The sequence below is a fragment of the Heloderma suspectum genome, chromosome 6 (genome assembly GCF_057233095.1).
Source record: "Heloderma suspectum isolate Gila_16-S chromosome 6, 16-S_ref, whole genome shotgun sequence".
NCBI classification, from domain to species: Eukaryota; Metazoa; Chordata; class Lepidosauria; order Squamata; family Helodermatidae; genus Heloderma; species Heloderma suspectum.
Window position 1 is genome coordinate 43,935,120 of NC_139463.1, and position 24,722 is coordinate 43,959,841.

Genomic DNA, 24,722 nt, shown 5'->3' on the forward strand with positions numbered 1-24,722 from the left:
GGGCCAGAGCGGCGGCGGTCCAGCGCGCGGGGCGGGCAGCGCGGCGTCCTCGGCTCGGCCTGGCCCAGCGGCCCCGGCCATGGAGTCCTACGACATCATCGCCAACCAGCCCGTGGTCATCGACAACGTAAGCGCGGGACCGGCCTGAGGGAAGAGCGGAGGAAGGAGCCGCGCCCGGCGGGGGCTGCAGCAGCAGGAGGAGGAGTCGGGCCTGGGTGGGGCCCGGGCCGGAGCGCCGGCCGGCGCCTCCCCTGCCGCGAGGAGCCCTTCCGCGCCTTCCCCTCTCGATCCCTACGGCGTGGCGGCTTGATCTCCCCGCAGGCCGGGCCGGCGCCATCGATTATGAGTGATAACATGCTGCTTATGTGCTTATTTACTGCATTTATATCCCGCCTTTTTTCCTCCTTAAGGAACCCGAGGTGGCTTACATTATCCTCCTCCTCTCCATGTTATCCTCACAACAACACCCCTGTGAGGTGGGTTGGGCTGAGAGGCAGTGCCTGGCCCCAAGTCACCCAGCGAGCTTGCATGGCCGAGTGGGGACTAGAACCCGGATCTCCCACCTCCCAGTCCAACACTCTCGCCACCACATCGTTACTACCGCCACTCATAATTATTTGCTTTTTTATTGCATTATAGTATATCCCTTTTCTGATTTCAGGCTGTGCTGTATTAAGAAAGCAATATCAATAACAGTATTTAAGGGTGTTGGAGAAGATGCAAACTGGAGAGCCAGTTGCAGTGCAGTGGTTAGAGAGTTGGACTGGGATTTGGGAGACTTGGGTTCTAGGCCCCACTTGGGCATGAGGCTGACTGGGTGACTTTGGGCCAGGAACTGACTCTAGGCCTAACCTACCTCACAGGGTTCTTATTGTGAGGACAAAATAGAAAGGAGAAAATTCTTGAAAGCTGTCTTGGGTTCCTTGCAAGAGGGAAAAAAGGTAGGATATAAAGTACTATAATAACATGCTAATATATTTATTAGGGGCCGCGGTGGCTTAGTGATTAAGACGCTGAATTGCAGACCGGAAGGTCGGCAGGACAGCAGTTCAAGTCCCGAGTGCCGCGTGACGGAGTGAGCTCCTGTCTTCAGTCCCAGCTTCTGCCAACCTAGCAATTCGAAAGCAAGAAATTGCAAGTCGATAAATAGGTACCACTTCGGCGGGAAAGGTAACAGTGTTCCGTGCACCTCGGTGTTCAGTCATGCCGGCCACATGACCACGGAAGTGTCTTTGGACAGCGCTAGCTCTTTGGCTTAGAAATGGAGATGAGCACCACACCCTAGAGTCGGACATGACTGGTTGGGGACACCTTTACCTTTGCTTTTTAAAATATATTTATTGTTGTTGTTATTAGTACTACTCTTGTTCCCTCGCACCTCCAGTTAAAAAATCAGTTATGATTGGGAGAAACTGCAGCTTGGGGGTAAGCGCACCAGCATTGCATCAAGAAGGTTCCACCCCTAGCATTTTCAGTTAAGAAGGATCACAGGTAGAAAGTGATGAGAAACATCTCTCTTGGTTTGAGACCCTGGAGAGGCAGAGTAAGCAATACTGGGCTAAGAACGTAACATTCCTGCTTGGTCAGACAAAAGGCCTGTTTAGTCCAGCATCCTGATCCCAGTGTGGCCAACCAGATGACTGGGAAGCCCACAAGCAGGACATGAGGCTAGTAGGCCTCTCCTGTTGTTCCCAACAACTGATAATTCAGAGGCATATTACCTCTGATCCTGGAAGTAGCATGTAGCCATCATAATTAATAACCATTGATAACCTGATCCTCCATTAATTTGTCTAATCTCCTTAATATTGGATGGGGACAACAGCCAGATGGACAGTCTCACCCAGTATAAAATGCTTCCTATGTTTAGGTTGCATTGTATTAAGAAATTATTCTTAATACAGTGCATCCTTAAACACTGCAGTTATTTGTGTTGATTTCTTCAACATTTCTGATTTAGATGTTGTGCTGTTTTCCAGCTGAGCTTCACAAAGCAGTTTGCATAAAATAATTAAAACAACACGCTCCCAGCTCCAGTCTTTGGATTCTTCGATTAGAAAAGGATCAGGTAGCAAGTGGAGGGAAATCTTCTCTACCTGAAACCCTGCCAGTCAGGGTAATAATAGTAGTTAATGTTTGTATAACTCTTTCAAGTGTTCAAAGTGCTTCATATGCATTATCTAGTTGTAATTCTTACAACAACTCAGGAAGCTGTGTTAGTGTGTTGGAATAAAAACAAAACAGTCTTGTTGTTGTTGTTCAGTCGTTAAGTCGTGTCTGACTCTTCGTGACCCCATGGACCATAGCACGCCAGGCCTTCCTGTCCTGCGCTCTCTCCCGGAGCATGCTCAAGTCCATATTCATCGCATCGGTGATGCTATCTAGCCATCTCATCCTCTGCCGTCCCCTTCTCCTTTTGCCTTCAATCTTTCCCAGCATCAGGGTCTTTTCCAGTGACTTTTCTCTTCGCATTAGGTGGCCAAAATATTTGAGCATCAGCTTCAGTATCTGTCCTTCCAATGAACAGTCAGGGTTGATTTCCTTTAGGAAAACAGTCTTGTAGCACTATTTAAAACTAACAAATAGAGTATGACATAAGCAGTTGTAGACTATAATCTTAACAATACCGTAATAAATTGGTTAGGGCACAATCCTATGCATGTTTAGACAGAAATGAGTCTTACAACTCACAGCACCCCCCAGCCTTTACTGTGCCAAAGACTTCGTCATTTTTCCTGTAAGGTAAGGCCATGTATATCCCCTATATTGCAGATGGGGAGACTGAGATTGAGAGAATGGCTTAAGAACACTTAGTGAGTTCATGGCAGATGCAAGATTTGAACTAGAGACTTTGTGATCTGTAGCTCAGTCTCTTAAGGTGCAATCCTGTGCATGTTTAGGAAGAAAAAAGTCCTAAAACTACCCAGATTCCCCAGCCAGCCAGGCTGAGAGATGTAGGACTTTTTCTTTCTAAACATGCATAGGATTGCATCCTTAGCAGCTATGTTACACTGTCTCTCAGAGTAGGCAATGTGGTGCTAGATTGACTCATGGTATAAGGAGGCTTCATAGACTTACATCATTATTTAAAGCTGCAGTGTATTATTATTAATGCAGTGCAGCTTTAATTGTTATTTAAGGTTATGTTGTGATTGGAGATGCATGGAATTTGTCCCTGTGTTTCTGCAGTTTTCTGCTGTGGCACAATGCTGCTGGATATCCCCTGAAATTCTGTAGGATGTATCTGAGATCTCCAGAGTATATGCTGGGTTCTGTGACAGTTTGTGCATCCAGCTGCCAGTCCTGGAAAGTTCATTACAATTTTCACATTATCTAGTACCCAGGTGGAGAGTAGAAATAGCAGGGATGAAACTGAAAAGTGTTCTCAACCTCTGGTGTGTCAAAGTCAATTTCAATTCCACAAGGAGGAGAGAAGAGGTTTGTAACTCCTTGTCAAAATTGCCTGTACTGTCAAAGGCCTTTTGGGGACTTGCTGTAGAGGTGTAGGTAGCTTCTCAGTTCCCTTGGTCTTCCTAGGCTCTGAATCTGCACAACATACTGCATACCCAGTGGCACTTATTTTCTACTCTAAGAGTGCAATCCTATGGTTGTTTAGAGAGAGAAAAGGCCTACAACTCCCAGCATTCCCCAGCCAGCCATGCTGACTAGGGCATAATGGGAGTTGTAGGCCTTTTCTCTGTCTAAATATCCATAGGATTGTGCCCTAAGGAGCATATAAAATAATTTGTGCATCCAGCTGCTGTTAGAAACTAAAACTGATAGAGCTGGACTAAGGAGAGTCCACAGTACTTGTCTGCACAAGTGTAATTACATATCTGTTTTGGAAATTGCATCTAGAGGATTGGTGTGGCACCACTAATTGTATCACAAAACAATATTTAAGTTTGCATTGTATTAAGAATTACTATTAAATCATTAATAACATTTAGACTTAGATGTTACTATTAATAATAGTACTATTACTGTTGAAGGGCACATTGTATTAAGAATTAACAGTAATATTTATGGCTGGGTAGTATTATTCTTACCTAGTGTAATACCTTTTTTAAAATTGAGATTGACTTTTGGTGGTCAGGAAGATAGGTGATGATTGTCTTAGCATTTATATAGCACGTCTCCTCCCACCCTGCTTAACTGAAGGCCCAGTTCTGTTGTCTTGGTTTCTTTTCCCTCCTTCTCATTGTTCTTAATAGTTTCTGAATGTTCAAATTGCTTTGCATACGTTGTCTCAGTAATCCTTATAAGAACCCTGTAAGGTAGGTAAATATTATTAATTCCATCTTGCAGATGGGTCAGTGAGGGTGACCAGGGCACTTAGGCCACAATCCTAAACACATTTGCTAGGGAATAAATCCTGTTGGACGCAATGGGTCTTGGCTCCAAATAAATATGCATAGGCTTGTACTGTTAGCGAGTTGCTGATAGGTGGAAAATGTCCTAATTCATAGCTCAGTCTCTTAGAGTGCAATCTTATCGGGATAGTTGTCCACCTCTGAACTTGGAGGCAGCCGACTATACAATTCAGGGCGGGTGGAGCACGGAGGGGATCCTCTCCTCTGGTTTCCAGCCACCCTGCATTTGCAGCTAGACAGCAGATTTTGGCTGTCTATTTGGAGATGTCGGAGCAGGGTGGGGTTGGGGGGAGGCTGGACAGTGCACAGGAAGCGTTGTAATGACGCTTCCGTGGTCCCCTCCCCGCCCTCGGGAACGCCCCCTTTTTGCCTACACTGCACTGCAGTTACAAGCACGGAGATGGGGAAGAACCGTGATGCTTATGGGGGTGCAGGGGTGGGGAGTGTGGTTTCTGGGAACCGAGCTTGGAACCCTGGCTTCAAGCTTGGTTCCCAGAAACTGAAAAATCCCATGGCCCTCTAGACACTGTCTAGAGGCCATAGGATTGCTCTCTTAGACTGCAATCTTGTACACGCATACCTGGGAGCAAGTGCCACTGAACTCAACACTTCTGAGTAGATATAAATAGGATTGCATTGTCATCTATTATAGTAGTGGAGGGGAAGAGTACAAAAGGATAAGATGGGGTTTAACCATAGTAATTGATTAGTTTTGTGATTAATAAAGCATTACCAGTCCTGAGCCTTTTTGATAGGGTGGGCTCTAAATTGAATAGAGTAAAAAAATCTAATCAGTTTTTTATATGTCAGAACTCATATTCTGACAAATATGAGTAAGGCCCACAGAAAAAGACCTAGAAAGCCTCAGTGGGAGTGGAATGGAAAAGAGATGTGCTGTCAAATTCCACCTCAGTTCCTCCACTGCCACTGAGGCTTTCTAGGTCTTTTTCTGTGGGCCTTACTCATGAATCTGCTTCTCTGAACGGGAATCCAGAATCTCAGAGAAAAGACTGAGGTAAGGTAATAGATGCCCTTTGTTTTAGGTGCTGCAGATCCAAAACTGTTCTCCTTGTTTCTGGACATCTGGCAGCTCTTCTCTGTGTGGAAAAAACACGCACACAATGTGAGGTTCTGCTGAGTGGAGGTCTTTCAGCCTTGCAAATCCATCTAGAAAAATCCCAAACATGCTGCTATTGGGGTGCCTAAAATTGAGTCTGACTAGCCTCCTGCACTGTGGTTTGACACAAGGGAGGGGTCTCCTTTACATTCTTGTGGATGTGCTGGGTTCTTTAGTGGACGCTACATCACCATTGTCATTATTATTCTGATCATCCCAGGGTATAGTCTGAAGATACCTGCTGCCACGGAAGTAGTCCTGGGTGTGGGGACTGCCTGGGAATTCCCTGCATACTTCTTTGAGTTGTATAGAAGAAATGTGGACCACAGATGTAACAAGTGCAACAAAATGTTGCAGTGTGGAGTGCTCGTGTTCAAGGTAATAGCCAGCTACATATGCCCTCTTGCAGGACACTCCATTCCACATCCCCTCCCCAGGTTTTCTGTTCTGTTTTTCCTGCAGCAGTCAGCCAGTGTTCAATGGCCACTGAGCATACTCAGTCCTTGTTGGGCTGTTTTGGGTTATCCCGCCCCATCCCCCTTTAAGGTATTTTCCTAAAATATTTTTGTATTTCTGCAAACCTTTGGGATTCCCTGAGTCTACTAGTACCTCTTCCTTTTATGTAGATGGTGCTGTTTCATCTGTGTAAAAGATTCACACTCAGATATCTGGTTTGCTCTTAGGATGTAGGTTATACCCCTTCCTCCGAGGAGCTCAGTGTCATTTTATCCTCAAAATAGCTGAGATTGAAAGGGGGTGACTTTCCCAAGGCCACTCCCAGTGAGCTTCATGGAAAAGCAGAGATGAAACTTGTGCTCCCCTCAGCCAAGCCTGTCATCTGAGCCACAACCACACCATGCAGCCAGTTTGCCCTGTTGCTGTTTATCAAGTCAATAATGCCCTTTAAGACATCTGTTGCCTCCTGCTTCACTGGGGACCCTGCCAGCTGCAGCTTCCATTTTCTTAGGCAACTTTCTCTGAAGTGACTTATTTAGCACCAAATGATTTTCTTAGAGCAGATTCTAGGATCGTTTCAATGTGGCTTTGGGACTCGTAGAAAGAACCGCACCCTAAACTGCTGGATGCTAATATTGCTGTACTTCAATATAGCAAGCTGCAGCTCTTTGTTTTTCCATTCTGTGTTGACAACGGCATAAGAACGGTATGCCATGTGGCGGCCTCTTGCCTGTTCAGTGCATCTTTGGTCTCTAGAATCTTTTTATGCAGAAAATAGTACCTGCTGTTCAAAAACCACTTTTACCACTTGTACCTCAAGGAGGATACTGAGCAAAATGCTTCTTTTGAGAATCCCTTTGGAGGAGGAGTTTCTGTCTTACGTACTAGCTTTCCTTCACTTCTCTGTGCTCTTATGAAACGCCTGCCATTTCAATGGAGCTTCAGTGGGATGGAATTGGTATCGCTTGCTTTGCCACTTCTAATGGCTCTACTTGAGGTGGCCATCTTGTCTTTCTTCATCTCTCGCTCCTTCTATATATACTAGTGATTAGCAGCTCACAAATGGGGAATCTGGTTGTGTGAACTGGCCTTGAAATGTGATATAGGGGTAGGCAACTGCAGGCTAGGAGCTGTTGAGCCAGCAAGACTTTATTTACCATATCTTCCACATAATTTCTTTGTATAGGATTACTTGCAAGTTGGGAAGGAGCTGTTTCTTTGTGTTCAGAGACCCACAGAAAACCACAATAGCGGAGTAACAATTTTGCCATTTGTAGAATATATTACAGTAGCTGAATCAAGATGCTATGCTAACTTTGAATATGACAAAAGTTCAAACTGGAATTAATTAAATTGTCATGGTTTCATTTTATGGACTGTACCTCCCCACTCCACCCCACCCCACCCCACCCCAAAAACGACTCGAGGGGTGTACTTCTTAATTGTTTGGAGAAGAAACTACATATTCTGGGAGGTCTATCTGCCTTCTCTGTGATCACTTGGAGAGACAACAATAGGAAGTTCAAAACAATCTGATGCAGGCATGCATGTCATCAGTTTGAAGGAAATCTGTGTAGGTACTGAAGGTTTTCACATCACCGTGTTTTTGCATATCACCCTTCCCTAACCTGGTGACCTCCGTATGTGCTGGACTGCAGATCCCATAATTCCATGGGCACCCGGTTGGAGAAGGATGATGTAGAATGTTGGCAAAATTGTGAGAAACCTATCTGTGTGGTTATCTAGTGATGGTTGCCAACACTAGATAATGATTTTGCTTAAAGCTGTCCTTATTCATACAGACTTGCATTGCATTTTCCAATGCTCTGCCATCTGGAGCCTGTTCTACAGCTTTGAAGAGCCAGTGGTAGCTCTCTACTGGAAAGAGATTGACTTTGACTCTCCAGCCAACATTGCAATAGCTCTGCCTCTCTGTTTCTAGAGGAACTTTTAATGTTTCCTGTTTCAAATACTCTAAATATCACATCGCCTTTTACCTGAGATTTTTCCTGACTCTTTTGCTTTGGGACGAGAACTTGGATCTGTATCCAGCTGTTCTGCTGCTTGCTTTTCCTGACTACTCTAATGCATTGAGGAAATGTCTGACAGCCCTCTTCTGTAGTGCCTTTAATGAACTGAAGGAAGACGTTAGGCCTGTAGGCACTTGAGAATTAAGGAGTGGGGTTTTAAATGCAACTACCCCTAATCTCTTTGCCCTAAAAAAGAAAAGGAAAAAAGCATGAAACATCTTTCCAGCCTTATATGCATTTTCTTGATGCATTTCTCAATTAATGGCAGGTTTTCCAGGGTGTTCTGTATTTTCAAGAAATTACATGTTCTATGCTAGTAGTTCTTACCCTTTAATCCACTACCATTCACCCAGTGCGTGACCTTGTCATTGAATTCACCCCCAAGCCACAAGTAAAAAATTAGGATGTAAAAGTAGACAAGGCAACTCTGTTCTGTTATATAGGTATAATTATGATATATGCATACAATACCCTGATCTCAGTTCAATGAGAGCCTTTATGCCTGCTGGCCATCAGCCAAGTCCTTAAGGTGTGGTTTATGTGAGCCTAATTGGCACTCTTTGGGGAACTGGTTACTTCTCCCTTGCCTTTGTTGCTGTCAGGGTGGACACTGAGCCCATAGAATCCCAGAGTAGTTCTGATTCTGAGGAAGAGGAGTCACTCCTGGGAGAGGAGCGCGCTCCTCTTTTCCAGGGCCAACAGCTGACGGAGATTCCTCCCACCAGCATTCCTAGCTTAGATAGCAGTCCTGGGAGTGAGAGAGCACAGGAAGCAGACTTGATGGACGCGCGTCGCAGACGCAGAGAGCGGCGCCAAATGGAGGGCGCAGAAAGGAGGCGTAGTGCCCGGTTGGCGCGCAAACAACGGTTGCGCCCAGAGGATCCAAGGGAAAAGGGAGGGACTCCCCCTAGCCCTTAAGTTCAGGGTCTGCCAGTGATTCCCTTTCAAACGGGGACCAACTGTTCCAACTTAGGGCATAGGTACTCTGCTGCTCATATCTAGTTGCTAACAGTAGACTTGTTAAGTTGTAAAAGAGGAATAAAGCTTTGAAAATAATCCCTTTGTCTGTGTCTGGACTTGGCTACTGGATTAGACTGAGAGAGGCCTCCAAGGAGCCCTCGACAGTTGCTGTGGCTGTGCCCCCTCTCTTTTCTTTCTGGAAGCTCACCGCGTGTAATTGGTCTTATTATAAATGGATGGAGAAGTATTAATATTTTGTTGAATTTTGCCCCAGGCGGAGAGGAGGCATTCCCATTTGATACTACTACTTTGTCATGGGCCCCTTTTTTAAGGGCCTGGGGGAGAAAGCTAGCATCTGGGGTGTTATCCTTGGGGTGGGGTGAGCAATATACAATTTCTCTTCTGCTGACTGTCAGAAGCCATTGCAAGAGTAGGCCTAAAATCCTGCCCCTCACGTGCCCCCAAACTTCTGGATGTCCCCAAAGATTCATAGGTTGCCCCCTGGGAGTTGGGGCATACAGCCCCAGTTAAGGATCACTGTTCTAAGAGCTTTCAAAGTCTTGGGGTCTCTGCAGAATTCCCAGTTTTAATGTCACATTGGGATAAAAATTGTGTATATACAAGAATAGGAACATGGAAGAAATGTGTCTAGTGGTGGGGAAGTGATTTTAAAGATAGCACTTGTACCGAGATGTCAAACATGTGACTGTTCTGTGTGCAGTGGCATTTGGCATGATTTGCCCATTTGTGGGGCGTGGCTGTGACAGAGACTTGCTAATTATGTATTTGCAGTATGAATAAACAACTGGACTGAGAGAAGCAGGCTGGCCTCTTAGCTGTTCTTGGAGGCTGGTGAAACCAGTCGACCAAACTGCTGTGTGATCTCTAAGGTGGGCCTGCGCCACACAGTACAGTACTACAGTACGGTTTTTCTCTGGCTGCTGCTAAGTGTTGAGGGTCACTTGATCTCTCAAAGAGGTGGCCTAATCTTGGGATGCAGTGTTGAATAATGGACGCTTTCGCTAGGTTGGGATGGAGAACGATTCATTTCTGTCTTCAGCAGCAGAGAGTATTTGTTGCAGGCCTGGAGAACTGGAAGAAAGGAGTGATCTTGTGACTGAGGGAAAGTCAGTCCTGGATTCTATTCTTGACTTGGTTGCTCCATGGGCAGTCATTTCCCTCCACCCACTTCGCCTTGGCTTCCGTGTGCTGCGATGTTGTTATGATTTTGACTGTTCTGGAAGTTTACATAAGGAGTCAGGCTAGTGGCCAGTCTAATCTTGCAGAGGCTGGCAGTGGGTCTTTGAAACCCATCTTTCCAAGATCTTTTAGGCACAAATCCTTCTCAGACTTCTACCCAGGATCCTCTAACCTAGCCCTCAACACCCCCTCCCCACACTGCTTGTAATGAGTATAGTGTTTTTTCATGCTACAAATGGTCCAGGGCTTGAGTTGGCTCACAAGAGGCTGATAACAACTACAGCTGAGGCTGTGTCCTGTGGGAAGTTTGCCCCACACTCCATGGGGTGGCAGTCAGAACGGGCTTTAGTTTCACAGAGCAGATGTGGTTATGCCACCAGATTAGTTGATACTAAACCCTGCATATGATGAAGATCTGAAAATACTTCCTACTGAACCAGTTGATTGAGCCATCTAGTCCATTATTGTCTTCTCTAATTGGCAGCAGTTTTTTTTTTTGTATTTTTATCCTGCTCCTCAGCCAAAAAAGGCTCCCGGAGCAGCTTATAATCAATGAACAAAGAAGACAGTCCCTGTCCGCAGGCTTACAATCTAAAAAAGACACGACACACAAGGAAAAGGCGATGGGGAGGGGAGAAAAAAGAGTTAGACAGACTGTCAGCAGGGCTGGTGGGATGGCCCTGTTCCCCCCTCTCATCTCCCAAAGGAGGGGCAGTCCAACTGGAGCAGGCCCTGACGTTCCCTTTGCCTGCTCCCTCGCTCCTTCTTGTCCCCTGCAGGGCCAGGGATGGCAGTTTTCTGGGGTCTCAGGCAGCAACCTTTCCTAGCTGTGGTATCTGATATCCCTGAACTGGAGATGCCAGGAGTTGAACCTGGGCCTAGCATGCAATGCAAAGCATGCGTGCTCTGCCCATAACATTCTTTCCCACAGCTGATGTGTCGCAGGATGAGCAAGACTACATCTGGCAAAAAAAAAAAGGAATTGTGTGAAGCATCAGAATTTAATCTGAAAGGTGACTTACCCACAGAAGGGTAAGAACGTAATTCTTAGTGCTGGCTTTAAAGCAACGGCTGAGGTTTAGCAAATGTTTCTCTGCTGGCAAATGTGTCTTTCATGGAAAAGTCTTTCTCTCAACCATTTCTTTCTTCCTTCAGGGTTCAGGAGTGGTCAAGGCTGGTTTTGCTGGAGATCAGATCCCGAAATACTGCTTCCCAAACTAGTGAGTATTGCTGCAAAACCGATTCCTTGTTTCACCAGTAGTTAGTGTGGAAGGTTTGGGGAACAAGCTGTATTGAGCTAGGGATTTTTTTAAACATGGGAAACTCGATCTGGAAGATTCACACACCTGTCTTGCAGCATGCACAGGTAACCACTCTCTGTCTCTTGCTAGTGTGGGTCGTCCAAAGCACATCCGGGTTATGGCTGGGGCACTCGAAGGAGATCTCTTCATTGGACCTAAAGCAGAGGTAAATCCCACCCTGCCTCTGTGGTGGCTGACTCCCTCTTCTGTGTGTTTTGCCTTTGAGTGTGGCGCAGGCCTCTTGTGGGCGTTTGTCACTTCATAGATTCATGCCCTGTAATTTGGGATTCCCCCCAGCTTAGAGGGAGAACATGTGAGCACAATGCTGGATCAGAGTGAGGGACCATCTAATCCAACATTCTGTTCAAACAGTGGCCAACCAGCTGCCTGTGGGAAACCCCCAAATAGGACATGAGCAATTAGCAACCTCCTCCCCTCCTCCAAGGTGCAATGTCTTGCTTAATCTCTGGCAAACTTGCCTGTCCCCTACTGTCTTATCCTGAAGTTAGTCTCTACTTCGGATCTGTCTGGCCACCTGTTCTGTGTGGACAACAGCTCTGGATTTCCAGAGTTGCATGCTTGCGGTGCCGCCAGAAAGCTTTCATGTCACTGGTTCTGTAAATTTGGGTATTGCTTATGCTACAGAAGTGATCCAGTTGCTTGTTGACTGACAACTGGGAAATGGTCTATACAATACTAGTGGGCAGCTACCATGCCTAAATGTGGTGGGCTTGTTTATTTTAAACGAAATGCTGTTTATAATAGCAGAAGTGCGGAAGAGAACCTCAGGAATGAAAATGTGACTCAGTGGGACTGTGCATCTTGTTCCCTCCTGTAAATAGCATATCCCTTGATTCATTGGATACTTGTGATGGTATATTGGCCTCCATGGCAGGGCCCTTGGTGATGGGTCCCCTGTGTCTTTTGGAGAGCGTAGGTCTGCGCTGTAAGATGGCCAGCTTTGTGATTGCCCCTTCTGCCAAACTGAAATCTGGGGAAGGGTGTACATCTTGGTCATTATTTCCTGCTCTCCTGGCCTAGATGAGATTCATGTGCTGGTTGCTGCATTGCTGACCCCACTGCAAAGGCTTTCCTTCCCTGTCTCATGTAGGAACATAGAGGATTGTTATCCATCCGGTACCCCATGGAACATGGTATCGTCCGGGACTGGAATGACATGGAGAGGATCTGGCAGTATGTTTATTCCAAAGATCAGCTGCAGACATTCTCAGAAGAGGTAATAGTTGCAAGAGCCATGCTTTTTGTCATCCTTTGAACACTCACATTATGGCTGTGTCACCTTTTGTGACTGCTCCCTTACTACTGTTATAGACAGCAGTGGGGCATGATTTAGCTATACCTGTGGGGAGTCTGAGGGTGAGGCTTGTGGATTTCATTTAGGGTCCGTCCGTGTCCCCCCCCCCCCCCGATTTGAATGCTGTCCCTTTAGCTTGTGATTCACGTGTTCCTTGTTGGCTACCCAAATTGGAGCCTGGATCTTTGGGTGAGAGGAGATGTTAGAAATGATGCTCTGAAACTCGCCTCCTGCCAACGTAGGAACATAGAAGATGTGGTGGAAATCTTTCTGTCCTAGGAGCCTTTCCTGACAAAGGGTCCCTCCGCAATCTGTGATGCAAAGGCAGCCTTGAGGGTCGATGTACCTGTCCAGGCTTCGTAGTCTGGTGCCTTCAGGAGCACCATGTCCGGTATGAACCTCCTTGTGTGTTCAGGGCACCACAGGAGTGTTTGATGAGGGTGCCTCCTCCAACAACGTCTGCTTGGCGAGCACCAGCATTTAATCTTTCTCTGTAGTGGCATCAGGACTGTGGCATGTGCTCTCTTCCTTCTGATAGCTTGGTGGGATGCCTCACTCAGTAGTTTTAAGTACCTTTAAGTGTGGGCATTCCTATTTCCTTACACCTATGGTAGTTAATCATTTTGGGGAAAATATTTTCTGGCTGTTTTTTGTGGCTCCTGTATCATGGCTGGGCATTTTTTGTTTGTTTTAACTGTCCTTTCTGTTTGTGCTTTTAACCTTTTAAAAGTGTTGCTTTAGGCACTGTGTTTGTGGGGAAAAGCACTAGAGGGGTAGCTCAATAAACAAACAAGCAAGTGAACCTCCACCTCCTCCCAGCAAAGCTTCCCTGTCCTCTCCTTAAGGTGAAACTCACAGGAGGAGACCTTGAATACTTGGACAAGAGGGTTGTGTAGCAGGGAGGGAGGAGCGGGACTCTCCAGAGTAGCCTTCCCCAACCTGGTGCCGTCCAAATCTGTTGGACTATAACTCACAGCATGGCTGACTGGGGGGACTTGCTGGGAGTTGTAGTCCAATTCATCTAGAGCAGGGGTCTCCAACGCAGCACCTGTGGGCTCCATGGTGCCCTCGGGCACCTCCAATGGTGTCTGAGAATTGGTCCCCAACAAAGCGCCCATGGGGACCTGAAAATTTTTGTTAAAACTCTTTCCCCATTTTTAAAATATACATACATGTATTTGTGTGAAATGCATATAACGTTTAGCAATTATACATGGATTTCAAAAAAAGTGACCTGATAAGTCCAAATAAGTATCCATTTCAGTGTAGCGTCTATATGCCACCAGTTCAAATGTTGGAAGCGTTGTAAGGTCCTCAATCCATTGCATTACAGGAGGTAAGTATTTAACCTTCCAATGTTGTCATATCAGTCTTTTAGCTGTCAAAGGGGCACAGAGAATCCATTTATGCTGACCTTTTGTTCCCTGAAGCAGGTAAATAGTTTAAAAGAGCATGTACATATTAAAGACTGTTCCAATACAAAATTTATCTGTGTAATAATCTCCTCCCCAAAGGAAGCAACTACTGGACATTGCCAAAACATATGTTTTAAAAGAAGCATTAGCTGCATTGCACGACCAGGAATTAGCCAAACTAGACAATCCCTTGTTAAAGCGATGTTTCAGTGTCCAAGACATGAAACAAAAGCTTTTGCTGAGTAAGATGCAGCCTAAGATCCATAGACGCTGATCCATGGAGATTAGGCATTTTGTGATGGTTGCCCACAGCATGGTCTCAAATTCCCACATATGCCCACAAGTCCAAAAAAGCTGGGGACCTCTGATCTAGAGGATGCCAGGTTGAGGAAGGCTTCTCCAGAAGTTGCTTAGTCTTTACTGATTCTGGTAAAGTTTGTATTGGAGGCAAAGTGAAGGGCTCTAGAGCCTTGAGGCGGGTGGCTCCTGCTTGCTGGGAAGTATCAGAGGGAGCTTGCGCTCCAGAGTTGCACCGGATCAAAATTTGTTCCAGTTGAAAAATCCCTAGAAAGATTGGCATAACATTCACAGTTTGAATTGGATGTGCTTCATTTAACATTTCAGCGTGTGCTGATATAAGATAGAAAAATAAGTCAACGACTTTTTAAAATAAGTAGTAAAATTAGACTCCATTGGCATTACTGCATAAAGTGGCTTCCCTAGGGGGACTCGGCTGAGCCTGGAGTAGGACTAGCAGGAAGGTGGGGTGATGGTGGTTACTTAGGCAGTCGGCCCATTCTGTACTTGACTTGGGCTTCCTGCTTTCCTTCCAGCATCCAGTTCTTTTGACAGAAGCCCCTCTAAACCCCAGCAAAAACCGGGAAAAGGCTGCCGAGGTATTTTTTGAGACCTTCAACGTTCCTGCTCTCTTCATCTCCATGCAAGCTGTCCTCAGCCTGTGAGTATCCAGCTGCTAGAAGGTGGAGCGTAGGGGTGAGACGGACGCATCCCATGTCTTTCCCTGCTGCCAAGCTGCTGCTGCTCCTTAAACACAGCCAGCTTTCTGTGCTCTCTTGAATGATGCTCCCGAGACCCCCTCAAAGGCTTTGGAAAGGGTCAGCGGTTCGGTAGGAAGCATTCTCTCCATTGTTACTGACCCCAGTGCCTAGCAGAAAATGCTTTCGCTTTTCCTGTGGTTGTGAAGCATTGTGATAACTGGGAAATCCTGACCTTTTCTTTGTTCCCAGCAGTTTCTGTTGAGACAGATTCGGGCCTTTGTGTTTTCCTTCCTTTCCCGTCCCTCTCCAATCTGTGGTGCAAAATTCAGGAATTTTAAATTACAAAATCGGACCTCTGCAACCTGAAAGTAATAGCTCAGTTAAGATAGGAAGCTGTCTTATGCCACATCAGATTACTGTCTGTCTAGCCCCACTGTATCTTCTGAGTGGCGGCATCTCTCCAGGGTCTCAAGCAGAGGTCTTTCCTGCTTTCTGATGAAGTTTACCTGGTGATGCCAGGGATTGAACCGGGGTCCTTCCGCATGCAAAACAGGGGCTCTACCACTGATCTACAGTCCCTTATCCCATTAAATTAAGATCTTGTGTCTAATTAAAGGTGGATACAATGACAATGAAATACAGTTTGGTATTTCTTTTTCCTGCTTTGCGAGGACTGGAGCAATGATGAGATGTTAGGGCAGGGAAGAAGGGAAGTCCTGGGCTGCCACTTTGATTATAACACTTACTGCTTGGTCTCTTCTCTCCCCCCCGCCCCCATCTCTTCATGTATTCCTGTGACAATGTCCCTCAATCAAGACCTCTACAATCATTCAAAATATGCACATATTTTGAATGATTGTAGAGGTCTTGATTGAGATGTAAAATTCCCAGAAATATCGAAGCAATGAAAAAAAGCATACACAAATTTTTGTGTGGTTTTTTTTTATGATTTGGGGGGAGGAAATGAATATATGCAATTCTTTTTTAATCATTTAAATTTACTTTATTGCCTTAACAACATAGGACCACAGGAAGCTGCCTTATACTGAGTCAGACCCTTGGTCCATCTAGCCCAGTATTGTTGACACTGACTGGCAGCGACTCTCCAGAGTTTCAGGCAGGAGCTTTTCCAGTCCTACCTGGAGATGCCGGGGATTGAACTTGGGACCTTCTGCATGCAAAGCAGGGGCTCTACCTCTGAGCTACGGCCCCTCCCCATTGCATCATTTATAACTTAGGTAGTATATTAAACAAGGCGTATCTATGATATCTACTGAGCAATCTGCATGTTTATTCAGCAGTAAGACACACTCCCAGGTAAATGCACCTAGGTTTGCAGGCTCAAAAGGTAAATGCCAAATAGTGCAAACCTGTACATGTCACTCAGAATTAAGCCCTCTTGAGTTCAGTAGGACAACTCCCAATCCTTACTGCACTGCTTACTGTAGGATTGCAGACTTAGTGTTATACAAGCAAGATTGTGAATCTACCCAATGAGAGAGAGAGAATGCTGCAAACCGCTGCAACTTATGCCACACAAGCACATGTGACTTAGCTAATGCCATCTGAGAAGCAGGAAAACATTAAAGTTGACAATGGAAACTACATTTTGGGGGGAAATGGAAGAGTGCGTTATTTGGATAGAAACAGTCTCATACAGTCACAATATCAAGGATTACAAGTATATTTGTATACTGAGTTACATGAAGTAAAACCCTGTAAAGCATTTCACTCACTTGAAAAGAGAAAGTATTTCATAGGAGGTTCTTTCAGTGTTCCCCCATATTTCCAAGTTTTCTGTGAGGAAAAATGGAAAAGTCCTTGGGGGGCTGGGAGAGAAGTTTCCCCCCTGAATGTTTCTGGTCTTCCCCCCCCCCCCAGACCTTCACACCTCTAGTCCACGAGTCCTTGAATGTTGTCTCTTCTCTCCCCCAGTTGCACCCTTTCTTGTTAACCACTGTTGTGCTGCAGTCTGGTGAGAGCCCTTCACGTTCTGGGCTGCTGCACAGCCTCAGGGGCCTTCTGGGACCTTTTCCTTATTCCTTGCAGGGTGATGATTCATTCCTTGCAGGGTGATTCTGGATTCATTGAGAAGAATCCAGCTGACTTGAACTGCCCTGGCTGCTCAGCCTTTCTGTTTTCTTTCTGAGCCTAGTCCATTGGCTATCCTCTGCAAGGCTGTGCCCAAACTCACAGATACCCTCTCTGTCTCCTTCTGCTGTGTTCCAGTTACGCCACAGGCCGCACTACAGGAGTGGTACTGGACGCAGGGGATGGAGTGACGCATGCGGTACCCATCTATGAGGGCTTTGCCATGCCCCACTCAATCATGCGGGTAGACATCGCTGGACGGGACGTTTCCCGTTACCTCCGCCTGCTGTTACGGAAAGAGGGTTACGACTTCCACACCTCAGCTGAGTTTGAGGTGGTCAAGACAATAAAGGAGGTGAGCTTGCGGAAGATGGATGCATGTCTTGGGGGAGGTGGGGGCTCCTGCCCTTGCCCCAGAGCCCACCCGGCTCTTTGTACTGCTAGGATTTCAAGAAGGTGTTTTGGACTAGTGAGTAGCACATTGCACCAGAATTCCAGATCACTAAGAATTCTAGTCCCAGGTGACTGCTACTTTGTCATTCAATCACTTCTGCCTAAAACTGGACCAGTAACCTGCTGATGAATTCAGAGGATGTTCGACAAGGGTCTTGTGAATCATAGAATAGTAGGGTTGGAAGAGGCCTATAAGTCCATCGAGTCCAACCCCCAATCTGAAAGGGGATATGAATGAGCTGAGATGCTTACAGTCTCACCAGCTGATGTAGTGTTGATGTAAACTAGCCCCTTGTGCACATTCAGGTTGCCTCTGAGGCCGGACTGAACATAAAAGAAGAATGTGCTGATGAACCAGAGGCTTCTTTTTAAAGTTTCCATCATGTGCTGAAGAAGCAAGCAGCTTTTGAGCTTAATGATTCAATACTGCTTGCTTCAGCAGTGCAGTCGCAATGGAAATCTTAAATAATGCTTCTGCTGTGTGTATTGTTCCCCCCCCCCCACCCAAAAGTGGGTGTGTAGCTTTGCAGAACCATGTCCACAGAAGACAAATAAAGTAGTTGGGTTTTAAGTTGGAAATGTTTAAAGCAACCTGACACATGGCATCCATAAAACAAGATATGGTGGTGGTCTGCAAAGAACAAGCAAACTAGGATAGTAATCCCCAGTGCCACACAGTTTAAGAATTAATGTGTTAAGCCATGCCAGAAGTCCCGCAGTGGGCTTTTGGTATGGGATGGTCCAGATATCTTGAACGATGTCACGGCAGCAAGTACAAGTCATGATGAGCATTGGCAGAGGAGAGGGCTTATTCACTGTGGCCCACTGTCGCATTGGCTTTTCTGAGGGCCTGGATGGGAGGGCCTGCCAGGGCCTTCTCCTGCAAGTGGCTTCCAGTACCTGGCCCAGCTTCCTCACATGCTGCCTTCCTCCTTGCAGAGAGCCTGCTACTTGTCTATCAACCCTCAGAAGGATGAGGCCCTGGAGACAGAGAAGGTGCAGTACACGCTGCCTGACGGAAGCACTTTAGATGTAAGTCTCTGGACTGGAAATGGGTCTTTCCCTGGGCTGGTGGCATGCTGGCTGGGAATGATGGGAGTTGCAGTCTAGCACATCTGGAGGCCCCAGGTTGGGGAATGCTGCAACAGAGGTAGTTCCCAGAGAAGCTTTGCAATTTTCTTGCTGTGTATCTGAGCCTAGTCGGTCCAAACTTCTCACAGCCCACTGCCTTGTGAATGCTGTAGCTAAGTGGGTTGAGTGTCATGTGCTGCTTTGCTGTGCCCCGTGCCCCACTAAACGCCACGGTGGCTCTCCTGGCAGGTTGGCCCATCCCGGTTCCGAGCCCCCGAGCTGCTCTTCCAGCCAGACCTAATAGGAGACGAAAGCGAAGGGATCCACGAAGTGCTAGCGTTCGCCATCCAGAAATCTGACATGGACCTCCGGCGGACGTTGTTTGGAAACATCGTCCTATCTGGGGGCTCGACGCTCTTTAAAGGTACAGTGCTCCCTAGAGGAGGCAGGCTCTGGAGGAAGAGCTTCTTTGTGGTGTAGGACATCGGGAGGCTGCCTTATACCACGGCCTGACTCGCTGCGTATCGACCCTTCTTACCCTTACTCTTTATAGCTTGAACTACAGGTTCCCAGCCTGTGGATGAATTCTGGTTGAGACCCTGGAGTCTCAACCAGATTGCCAGTCAGACCCTCTCCTTGAGCTTCCTTTTAGCTGGGTGATGCCAAGTATTGAACCTGAGACCACCTTATATATGCAAAGCATGTGCCACACCACTGACCTATGGGTCCCTCCTGGAATTGGCAGACCCTACGCCTAGGAGGAACACTGATGACATTAGAGGCTGGGTTTCTGAAATTTAGTCTTCCTCTGTGCTCCCTCTTGCTTTCATTTTTTGTGTGGAAGCCTTGAAGGGTCAAAACATCTGACATGCCCAATCTGGTGCTCTTTGGAACGTGAGAAGAATCTCTGCTTCTTCCTGCTTTGACACAAAGCTAGTCTCTTCCCCCCGCCCCCAAATCCTCTTGAGAGCCATCTTTGGGATGAACAGCAGAAATGTAAACAGCAAACAATCCAGTTTCAGGATCTGAAGAACCTTTGAGCAAGCCTCTCTTCGCCTGGAAGAGGGAGCGTGTGTAAACCAAGAGTTCGCTTGCTCTCCTCCGGCCTCTTTGCTCCTAGCAAAGTGAGAATGGTATTGGTGATGAGCCCCGACAAGTGCCTGATTATGTTGTCCAGTGGCACCAGTCGGAAGCGGTTGTCCTTAGACGTCTTCATAATTAGCCTCCAATTAAAGTGCCATTGGGTTAAGGTGAGGGTATTCAGTTGCTCCACAGCAGGATCTGCCAATGCAGCTGTTAGGAACCTAGGAAGCTGCCTTATACTGAGTTAGGCCATTGGTCCATCTAGCCCAGTATTGTCAACACTGACTGGCAGCAGCTCTCCAGGGTTTCAGGCAGGATCCTTTTCTCACCCTACCTGGAGATGCCAGGGATTGAACCTGGGACCTTCTGCATGCAGAGCAGGGGCTCTACCACTGAGCGATGGCTCTTCTGTTAAAATGGAGAGGCGTACACCTTCTTCATGGTCCTCCAAGTTGCTTGCTAGATAGGGCAGGATGTATATCCAAAGTGAGCATAGGACGGGAGCTCACGTTGTGAAGGAAGGCTGCTGGACACACGTCCCGTGGCGTATTTCATCCAAGTATAGGTGAGCCAGGGCAGTGGGAGCACTGTTAAGGCAAGGCCAAGAGGATGTGATTGCCCTAAGGTGACAGCAAAGGGTGGTGTTCCTATTATAATAATACGCCTTTCTGTAGAGAGAAAACGGGGAAGTGATCCCAGTCACAGGAAATACCACCCAGGCTTCATGTTTTAGTTAGCTACTGACTGTGTCATCTTGGCTTTTTTTCACGTTTCTGAAAGCAAGAAACCAGTGGGGTTTATTTTTGTTTTCCAAAGACAAGAAACAAGTTCAAATTCATATTCAGTGTGAAGTCAGGTTTCTGAATCATCCCCCTCCCCCAGTCCTCCTTCTTGACAGATGCAGGGTTAATTTATCTTTATTAATAAAGTATCTATATCACTTTTCTATAAAGTATATTCAAAGTGATTTACTAGGATATCAAAACCAACACATTTCTGAAAGCCGAAGATCGGGGGCCAGCAGTAAAAACAGCCTAAAATAATATAATATGAAACAGCAGAAATATGAAACAGCAGAAAACAACATTAAAAGCAACGTTTGTTAATTGCTCACTAAAAGCCTTGGAGAATAAAAAGGTCTTCACTTGAATTCTAAACGTTAAGGGCACAATCCTATGCATGTTTAGACAGAAAAAAGGCCTACAACTCCCAGCATGCCCCAGCCAGGCCTTTCCTCTGTCTTAACTTGCATAGGATTGTGCCTTGAGAGTCGGTGCCAGTGAGATCTGCTTGGGAGAGGGGCTGGAACTGAACTCCTGGTGTGAAATGCTTCTGAGAAGGGCAGGTAGCACTGGAGGAATGAGCAAAGGCTGCTTGGGACTGATGCAGCAAGAAAGGCAGGGAGCACTTGCCACCTCTGCCCACGTGCAGTATGCTGGCTGGAGACACGGTGCTTTGAACATTGTTAACTTCCTTGTCTCTCAACTCCCAAGGTTTTGGGGACCGGCTGCTCAGTGAGGTGAAGAAACTTGCTCCGAAGGATGTAAAAATTAAGGTGAGGATCTGGAGGAATCCCAGGCCCCTGTTCTAACTTAAAATGCGTTTTGTACATCTATGCATCCATTCTGTTCAGATGATAATATGAAGAGCCCTGATACAGTTGAGATGGGTGCCCCTCGTACAGGGGAATGCCTTCTCTTTGTGTGACTATTTCCACCTGGACTTGGTCTTGACAGGCAGTGGAGCCACCTTTTAAAAAGTTGACGTCAAAGTCACATCGTGGATGTTGGTGTAGGCTGGGAACAACATTGCTGCATCAGGATCACTTGGGGAAATTGTCCAAACTGGCATCAGAACCATCCCGCTGCATGCTTCGTCATCATTGTTCTTGGGACTAGCTTGTGCGTTCACCTCGCTTGTTGGCAAAGATGGCTCCTTGCCTTATTTTGCAGGCAGCGCAACATTGACAGAACAGTTTGCTCTAATGTGCTTTCCACAATCCCATTTGAGTATTATCTCATATATCATTCCATCCCCTGACTGCTGAAAGTCTTCTGCAGATGTGATCTGGGTTCCACACCACTTTCCATATGTTTACTCTATTTAATAATGAGGGCTGGAATCTTTTAAAAATGAAACGCAAGTCTTTGGATTCCGTCCAGAAGTTACCAGATTCCGTGCTGTATGATGCATTCCCTGAGAGGCAAGCTTGGATCTCGGAGCTTTCAAGGAGGTGTAGCAAGAGGCGTCCTGCCAGTCGAAGGAAGAGCTTGGCTCTTGTGCTCGGAAGGGCAGTGGCTTTTGTCCAGTGCTAAATGCCTTTGTGTGGATACCATTCTCAGCTCTGATTTGTGCTTTTCTGCTTCCAGATCTCTGCTCCTCAAGAGAGATTATACTCCACGTGGATTGGGTAAGGGCATCCACCAAGGAAGGGTTAAAAGCATCCTCTGTCCAGCCCGGCGGAGTACAACTCTCAGACTGCCTTGCCATGGGGTCACTACTGAAGCCAGCAGGCTGTGTAATGGTGGCCTTTCTCATTGTGAGGAGACCAGCACTCCACTAGGAATGAGGGGTGGGGCTTGGAGGGGTAGCTCTTGTTCTTCAGCTGGCAAGTTTCCTGTGTTGCAGTAGGCTTCAGACTGTATTAGCACCCCACCCCACCCTAACCTGGCACCTTCCCCATCTGCTGAACTACAGAACCCCAAATCTTCAGGCATTTGGCTGGGGACAATGGGTGCTGTAGTCCAGCACATCGGGAAGGTGCCAGTTTGTGGGTGGCTGTGGACTATATGAACCGGCTCCAGCTGGTAATGAGTGGGGACCTTGAATGGAGACTGGCTGGCTTTGTTATGCCAGGGCTGTGCGAGGGAGAGGTCCTGTCCCTCCTTGCTTGCTTCTGGGGGAAGAGCACCTCTCTGCTTGTGTGCCTTGCGCTGCTGACTCCCGTGGCTGCCTCCTTGCCTTTCTGGCTCCCTGACCCTGCTCTTCCTTTCTCCACAGCGGCTCTATTCTGGCCTCCCTAGACACGTTCAAGAAGATGTGGGTGTCCAAGAAGGAGTACGAGGAGGACGGTTCCCGGGCCATCCATCGGAAGACGTTCTAGGGTGGGGTGGGGGGTGGCAGCGGCAGCTGGTGTCCGTGGGCGACTCGTCCGGGTCATGTCTTTTCTCTCTTAACCCTTTCTCGTCCAGGGTGGTTCCCTCCCTGCTGCTTGGGGCCTCTTCCTGCCTTCCTCCTGGGCCTCACGCTTTCCTGTCTTGGTGCCCTGTCTGATGCATGTTGCTAGCACCCCCCCACCCGCCTTGGGAGGGAGGTGCAGCTATGTTTTGAGGCCTTGGCTGTAGTGGAGGAGGGCAGTGGCCCCAGCCTGGAAGGGAACTTGAAGCTCCATTCCACTCCGACCCGTTCCATAGTGATGCCGCTGCTTTGACCTGATGCTCGTTGTGCCTACCTTACAAGCGGGTGGGAAGGCTGCTTCCCTTGGCTGGGAGCTGCTGTCCTGCCTTACGGGATGGGGGCCTGCGTGCTCTGCGGCTTGTTGGAGAAATCGCGAATATTCATGTGTCCCCTAAAGAGGAACTAACCGGTTTGTTAATGTGGCTGCCCGGGGCAGCTGCCTTGCCCAGCTCAAGGCTAGGGCGGACATGGGCCTGGGTCTGCCATCTTTGTCCTCCTCTTGTCAAATCTGCAAGCCCCTTGCCTCTGGAGCAGGAAGACACGCCAAGCATTCTTCCGCCAGCCTATCAGAGAGGTCTCGCCTTTGGGGGGACCCTTCAGGGTGGTTAGTGCCAAGGTCACTCAGCAAGAGCTGAGGAACTGTTTGCCCAGCAAAAGCCTGCCCCTCCCCTGGAGGCTTCTCCACCCCCTACCCCCCCATCCCAAATTTGATAAGAAAAATAGGATCATCGTGATCACTGAGAGGCAGGGTGAGTATCTCTTGGTGGAAGAGGTGTGCTGAAGTGTAGCTAGGGAAACAGGGCAGGGGCTGTTCCTTTTCTTTCCTCTAGCTTGTCCAGTCTCAGGGGAGTAGGGTCAGCATGCTGTTAGATTAGACTAGTTGGAGCCTGCGAGACTTCATCGGGGGTGGGGCTTCAGCAGTGGTGGCATCTGAGGCTGGTGACTGTGGTCTGGCACAGCCAGTGTGTAAGGCGGGAAGTGCCTGTCAGTTGTAGGAACTGTTGAGGAGAGAGCCCGAGACCACTATTCTCCAAGCTGGTGCCCTCCAGATGTGCTGGACTGCCACTCCCATCATTTCAGCCAGCGTGGCTGACGGCCGTCATAGGCTGCCCAGCGCCCTCTTTTGAGACCGGTGGCTTCCAAGCAGCGAGAGAGGATGTTGAGAGCTGGCTACTGTACACTGCAAGCTAAATGGCCCACATTTGAGGGCATTTGAGTGAGAAGAGCTGAGTGCTGCCTCCTGGCAGTCATTGCTTCAGCTGCTTTCTCCTAGCCTGGCTGTCTTCCAGAGTTGGGATAAGCTTGGGGTGGGGGCAGTGGGGTTCCGGTGACCCAACTGCTGGGAGATAAGGAGGAGAGTTCAGCTGCCTTGATCTGCCTGCCTTCCAGTCTAGAAACTAGACTTGCGCCCATCCTCCAACTCCCGCCCTTTCTGTGACCAAGAGATGGGGCTGTCCTTCAGTGTCTGGGTTGGCATGTGGTTACGCCTTGGGAAGGGATTTTCCCCGGTTGCTGCTCTGTTTGGAGTGGCTGCCCCTTGCATCGGGCTTAGCTTTCCCCCTGGGTTGGAGCTGCCAGCCATTCGTCTCTTCCAACTTCTCCCTCTAGGCAGACCTGGGTGGTGCTTCCTTGCTCATACTATACGGCTCTATTAAAAAAAAAAAAAATTAAAACTTGTCGGG

General features: G+C 47.5%; 1 protein-coding gene across 3 annotated transcripts; it reads left to right on the forward strand.

Moving 5' to 3' along the window:
• Positions 1-24,722, forward strand: ACTR1B (actin related protein 1B). 3 transcript variants are annotated; one of them, XM_084804113.1, is made up of 12 exons: positions 1-127; positions 986-1,150; positions 11,292-11,356; positions 11,528-11,603; positions 12,549-12,674; positions 15,001-15,125; positions 17,395-17,611; positions 18,649-18,741; positions 19,030-19,204; positions 21,357-21,418; positions 22,233-22,273; positions 22,864-24,722. In XM_084804113.1, exons 4-12 carry the CDS (start codon positions 11,556-11,558, stop codon positions 22,964-22,966), a joined length of 990 nt encoding a protein of 329 aa, XP_084660239.1. In that variant the 5' UTR covers positions 1-127; positions 986-1,150; positions 11,292-11,356; positions 11,528-11,555; the 3' UTR covers positions 22,967-24,722. The 3 variants fall into 3 exon arrangements, with proteins under 3 accessions (XP_084660239.1, XP_084660240.1, XP_084660238.1); XM_084804114.1 differs by lacking the exon at positions 986-1,150 and having other exon boundaries at positions 12,525-12,674; XM_084804112.1 differs by lacking the exon at positions 986-1,150.

Coding starts and splice junctions, on each gene's coding strand:
- ACTR1B (XM_084804112.1), top strand. CDS start 80: ATGGAGTCCTACGACATCATCGCCAACCAGCCCGTGGTCATCGACAAC. Junction 11,604..12,548: donor TCATTGGACCTAAAGCAGAG/GTAAATCCCACC, acceptor TGTCTCATGTAG/GAACATAGAGGATTGTTATC. Junction 21,419..22,232: donor CGAAGGATGTAAAAATTAAG/GTGAGGATCTGG, acceptor TTCTGCTTCCAG/ATCTCTGCTCCTCAAGAGAG.